This window comes from Moesziomyces antarcticus, assembly GCF_000747765.1.
Source record: "Moesziomyces antarcticus DNA, scaffold: scaffold_v10119, strain JCM 10317, whole genome shotgun sequence".
In the NCBI taxonomy this organism is placed as follows: domain Eukaryota; kingdom Fungi; phylum Basidiomycota; class Ustilaginomycetes; order Ustilaginales; family Ustilaginaceae; genus Moesziomyces; species Moesziomyces antarcticus.
This window is the reverse complement of record NW_014638891.1, coordinates 1-5,736: the sequence shown is the minus strand read 5'-3', so window position 1 is coordinate 5,736 and position 5,736 is coordinate 1. Positions and strand designations below refer to the sequence as shown.

The following is a 5,736-nucleotide window of genomic DNA, read 5'->3' as shown; positions in this document are numbered from 1 at the left end:
CCCCCCCCCCCGCTTTTCGCTTTCGCTACCTGTGTATCTATAACTTGCGCTCAAGCTAGTCCTCAGTCCGGTTATGAGTGTGCGATAAAGAGATGTGCAATTGGTACCGAGCTATGACCGCGCGGGGAGGACGCTTTGACGACGCAGTTCCTGTGCAGACGCATGGGGTTTTCTCTCGTGCTCGCTACTATGCGTCCCGAGATCGAGCCTACTCGACCTTGTAAAGACGAGCTTTGGCACGGTATCGGCAGCTTGGGCATTGGTGGGTGGCGGTTCGAGCAGGGGTTCGAGCAAAAAGCTCACGTCCAATCCGACGTCCTTGAGCATGGCGGCGAGCTGCACCGTGATCTGCGTAACCTCCTTCACCAGTGCGGATTGTTGGATCGATTCGTGCTCCACGCCGTACACCTGTCTTCTGAAAAGTTCGGCGTACTCTTGGACGCGCTCGCACGCCCACTGGACAAATCCACTCGCCATCTTGCCGTCCTTGAAGGCGGCCATGTACCATTCGGCCGTATTGCGGATGAGCGTAAAGTGCACCGTGGCGAGTTCGGAGATGTAGAGCCCCGTGTCGCCCTCGAACTTGATCTGGCGCGTGCGCTTCTTGAGCAGCTGCGTGCGCGCATCCAAAAACAACCTCCTCGCTTCTTCGCCTCGATCCAACCGTAACAGGTACGAGGCATTGCGAACCACGGCCGACTTTTTGAGCGATTGCCGCATAAAGTCGCCCGAAATCGCCGTCACCAACTCCTGCGCCCGCACCGCCAGTTTGGAGGCAAGATCAATCGACGCTGCATCCGAAGAGGTGTATGTCGACAACACCCCACGCCCCTTTTCGATGAGCGTTACGGCGTGATCCCACTCGCGCAGCGCAATGCACACCGCCAACTCGTCGGCAAACTCATTGTTCCACCGACCGGGATCCTTGCGTTCGGACGCAGCGGTTGCTGCCGCTGCCGCCATCACGCCAACCTCACCCCCCGCACCACCCTCACCATCCTCCCCGATGGGCGTCAACAAGGAATCAAACGCAGCCAACAGGCTCGATGCACCGTCGGCACGTTCGATTCCCATCTGGGCGAGCGTGGGAGAGGCAAGCAGCGTCGAGTGACGTTTGGCCGCCTCGGCGGCACCGTAGTCGGCGTCGTGGCGGCGCTTTTTGGCGAGCTCCTCGGCGACGCGGCGAAACGCGTTGAGGAGCGCGCGCTTGTCTTGGGCGCGGTCGGTGCGGTAGACGTAGCTCTCGCGTGCGCGCTTGATCTTGATGGCGTTGGTCAAGTCGCCGCCGTCCTTGAGGTCGATGACGACGATCTCGGCGAGGCTAAAGCAGCGCTCGGCGACCAGTCGCACCTTGGAGCTCATCTGACGCTTGCGACGCGTTGCAATCAGCAGCAGATCGTCAAGAAGAAAGAGGGCGACGCTGTGCTGCGGCTTGTACGTGGCGGCATTGAGCTCGGTGAAGCTGCTGGCTTCGGCGATGAGGTGGCGACCGGGCACGTAGGGCAAGAACTTTTGGGAGCCCTCGATGCCCTCCCAGAGCGAGGTGATCTGTGCCCTGTAGATCTGCTGCAGATCTACGGTGCTGTTTCGATTGGCCGTCTTGGTCGGCTGCTTTGCATTACGCGAAAACGACGAGAAGGACGACGACGAATCGTCGAGCTCGAGTGCATGCGGTAGCTGCTTCCACTCGGCGAGCAGCTCCTTGAGCTCGAGCATGTCGTTTTCGAGCGTGGCGATCTCCTTGGAGATGGTGATGAATTCCGAGTAGTTGCGAAACACCTGTCGCTTGAGGTCGTCGTTGGCGGCGCCCTTGGCGGCGGCGAGCGACGCCTTGAACGTGCGCAGGCTGGACTCGGAGTGGTGCGAGAGCTTGGCGCGCAGATACGCCTGCGGGTCGAACTCGGCCTGGCTGAGCAGCTGCAGGTCTACGGCGGGATCGCGCTCAAACACGTCGGTGCGCGTGCGCGCCGTGTCAGACGACTTGCGCAGCGCATTCAGCTCGGCGTCGTCCGGATCGTACGCGGCGTCGTCGTCGCCACTCGCTCGCCGTGATGCCGACTCGGCGATGGGCGCAAGATAGCGCTCGTCCATGTCGCGGTGCGGACGGTCGTCGATCTGAATCTCGGGCATGGGCGGCAGGCGCGGGACTGCAGGCGCAGCGCTGAACCCGCCCGGGCCCAGCTGCGTAGGCTCGGCATAGCGCATCGAGAGACGCTTCTTGAGATTGCTGCCCACTTCGGACGCCTTCTTCTTGGACTTTTTGAGCACATGCCGCGTGCTGCTGCTGCTGCCGCCTGCCGAGGCGCCGTCGTGCGAGTGGGACGGGTGCGAGGACGATGAAGACGAGGCGTGTGGATACGCATGCGTGCTGGGGACGGGCGGGATGACGGGTTGGCCCTCTTGCGCGTACAGCGTCATGGGACGCGAACGGAGCGACCTCGACATGGTGAGCAGCTGCTGCTTGCCCGCGAGAGGGGGGCGGACGATGTAGCCAGAGGTGATGGTGGTGGTGCAAGTGAGGCACCGAAAGCTCCAGACGACGCACAGATCACACAGGCGGGGGGTCGATTTGAACGTGTGCACTAGAGTTAGGCCTAACACTTATTCTCGAATTTCGCCTTCAGGGTCCACGTTCGGAGCGGCCGACGGTTCTTTTTTTGGTTCGCAGCGGCATCGGCCCGAAAACGGACGCTAAGAGAAGAGAAGAGTAGTCAGCCTAATCGATCGACTCCATCTTCACCACCACCACCATCACTCTTTGATCACAGCTCGGTCGCCTCGCTCCGAAGCGCAGCAGTCGGCCATAGTAGCGTTCGCTCGGCTTGCGAGGCTCTGGCTTCTCCCCCTCCTTCCTTCATTCATTACCTCCACCCAATCTCTCGCCCGCCCTGCCCCACCACTCTTTTGGAACTCGCAACTTCGGAACTCAAAGTCAATCGCCCCGGACCTGGAAATGTCTTGCTTCTAACTTGTTATATCGATCGCCAGTGGCTACACATATACCCTTTGCACATCACTGCTTCGTATAGACTGGCACAACGATGAAGTTCGCGCGCTACCTCGACGAAAACACCGTGCCCGAGTGGAGAAAGGTCTACATCCAGTATCGCGGCCTCAAGAAGCTCATCAAGCGCGTCGCAGCGCATCGCGAGGCTAGGATTCGATACGAGGCGGAGCTCGGAATCGCGCGCACCCAGTCCAGCTCCACCGCCGTTGGTCCCGGCTCGTTCGGTGGTGGTGCGGCGGCGGATCCTGCGCTTCGAAGACGCACCCCCGCATCGGCTTCGCCCGGCGCCGTCGATCCACAACCCGCCGCGGCGCTTCCTTCCCTGCCGCCCGTAACGCTTCAAGGCACGGGCCTTCGCCTTTCGTCCGACGGATTCAGCTACGAAGCCGTGGCCGACGCGGCTGCAGCTCAACCTAGCAAACTACCGCCCAGATCCGATCCTTCGCACGATGTCGAGGCGCAGCTCGCTCCGCCCAGCTCAGCCCGCGAGGCAGCCGCCCAGGCTGACATCGTCTCGGAATCCGATTCCGATGATCCGACGACAGCTGCGCCCAAGCGTCCACCACCGCGCCCCCAGGCCAGAGTAACCTACGGACCGGATCAGACCCAATCGGCATCGCATCCCACACGCAGAGCCAACAGCTCGGGCGCCTCGAGCAAGCAGCGTCTACTCTCGCGTGTCGGCTCGTCCAGCCACCTCTCCAACCGCTCCTTCAAACTCGAACCGCCCAAGTCGCTCCAGGAACTGATTGATACGCACTTTGACGACGAAGAGGCCAAGATCTTTTCGGCGTGCAACGCCGAGCTCGAGCGCATCGTCACCTTCTACGAGGCGCAGGAGCACGAAGCTGCTCGCAAGTACGCGCAGCTCGTGCGTCAGCTCACCGAACTCGCAGAGCATCGGCGCGAGTATCGCGCCAAGTACAACATCAGCGACCGCGACCGCACCGCCGCCGGATCGCACCGCCACCGCATGTCGCAGCTCCTCTCCAACCTGCCAGGCTCCAAGATGGTGGTGGCCGACGAGGTGGTGAACCGCATCAAGTCCATCCCTGCCTTTGCTGCTCCTGCACGCCGCTCGGCAGAGGCGCCGGGCAACCGCACCTCGCTCGACCTGCAGCAGCATCTCGACGGCCCCGCCGCCGCCGCCGCCGCCGCCCAGGACAACAGCGACGACGATGCCGGCGGACGACGCAGGGCGCAGGCGCTCGCCAAGATGCAGGCGAGCCTGCGTGGCTGGGACGACGAGACGGACAAGGCGATGCGCGAGGCGAACAAAGCCGCAGCCATGAGCCACGACCCGGAAGCGTATGCGGCGGCACGCAAGAAGCTCAAGGCGGCGGTGATCGAGTACTACAAGTTCCTCGACATCCTCACCAACTACAAGATCCTCAACCGCACGGGCTTTGCCAAGATCATGAAGAAGCTCTCCAAGGGTGTTGGGGTGGCGTGTGCCGAGGTGTACTATGCGGACAAGGTGGCGCCTACGCGGCTGGTCACGTCGGACCGCATCGAGCGGCTGCGCAAGGCCACCGAAGACATCTACGCCGCGTATTTCGAGCACGGCAACCGCAAGCAGGCGCTCAACCGGCTGCGTGCGCGCGAGGACCACACCACGCACCACTACAGCGTCTTCCGCAGCGGGTTCTACCTGGGCATTGCGCTGTGTGCTGTGGTGGGCGGCGTGATCGAGTCGCAGCAGGAGAGCACGCACCGCGCCATCCCGCAGTGGCAGGCCATGCTGCGTGTGTACGGCGCCGAATTCATCCCGACGCTGTTTGCGCTGCTGTTCGGACTCAACCTGGCGTGGTGGCACGAGGCGCGCATCAACACGACGTTTATCTTTGAATTCGACGTGCGGACGACGATGGACCGGCGCCAGTTTTTCGAGCTGCCTGCGCTGCTGATGCTGCTGCTGGCGTGCTGTTTCTGGGTGTCGTTTGTGAATCCGTTTCCGGAGGCGATTGCGCCGACGACGTGGCCGACGGTGTGGCTGGTGATCGCGTTGGTGCTGGTGCTCAATCCGCTGCCGGTCATGTTGCCGGCGAGTCGGTGGTGGTTCGTCAAGAGCGTGGCGCGCGTGTTTACGGCCGGATGCAAGCGCGTCGAGTTCCGCGACTTTTTCCTGGGCGACGAGCTCAACTCGATCGCATGGACGCTGTCGAACCTATGGTACGTCGGATGCGAGTGGCATCACGACTGGGCGCATCCGGATCGATGCTCGCCCAACAGCACGTACTGGACGGCGGTGCTGTTAGCGGTGCCTGCGTTCCTGCGACTGGGACAGTGCATCCGTCGTTGGGTGGATAGCGAGTACCGTACGCATCTGCATCTGGTCAATGCGGGCAAGTATGCGTCGGCGGTGGTGTACAACTTTGTCTACATCCACTACCGCCGCAACGGATCTCGCAGTGGGGGCGACAAGGCGGTGTGGATCGTATTCGCGGTGGTGTATTCGGTGTGGCACATTGCATGGGATCTGGTGATGGACTGGAGCGTGCTCAAGCCGCGGGCGCGCTACTTTTTGCTGCGCAACGAGATCTCGTTCCCGCAGCCGGTGTACTACGTATTTATGGTGGTGGATGTGGTGGGTCGGAGTGCCTGGATAGCCTACCTGATCCCGGGGCGGGCGTCGGTGACGTTGCGGTCGTTTCTGGTGGCGCTGGCCGAGATGCTTCGTCGGGTGTGTTGGAACAACCTTCGCGTGGAGAACGAGCAGATCGGCAATA

General features: G+C 62.2%; 2 protein-coding genes across 2 annotated transcripts; one reads left to right on the top strand and one right to left on the bottom strand.

The window, feature by feature from the left end:
- Window positions 1-111: 111 nt before the first annotated feature.
- PAN0_119c6765 (nuclear mRNA splicing, via spliceosome-related protein) lies at window positions 112-2,445 on the bottom strand (the record flags this gene model as incomplete). The annotated part of the gene is made up of 1 exon (XM_014797812.1): window positions 112-2,445. The coding sequence occupies one exon, from the start codon at window positions 2,443-2,445 to the stop codon at window positions 112-114; it is 2,334 nt and encodes a 777-aa protein (XP_014653298.1).
- Window positions 2,446-3,041: 596 nt separating this feature from the next.
- On the top strand, window positions 3,042-5,690 carry PAN0_119d6764 (signal transduction-related protein; the record flags this gene model as incomplete). The annotated part of the gene is made up of 1 exon (XM_014797811.1): window positions 3,042-5,690. A coding segment is annotated over one exon (2,649 nt), but the record flags the coding sequence as incomplete, so codon positions are not given.
- Between the last annotated feature and the right edge of the window lie 46 nt (window positions 5,691-5,736).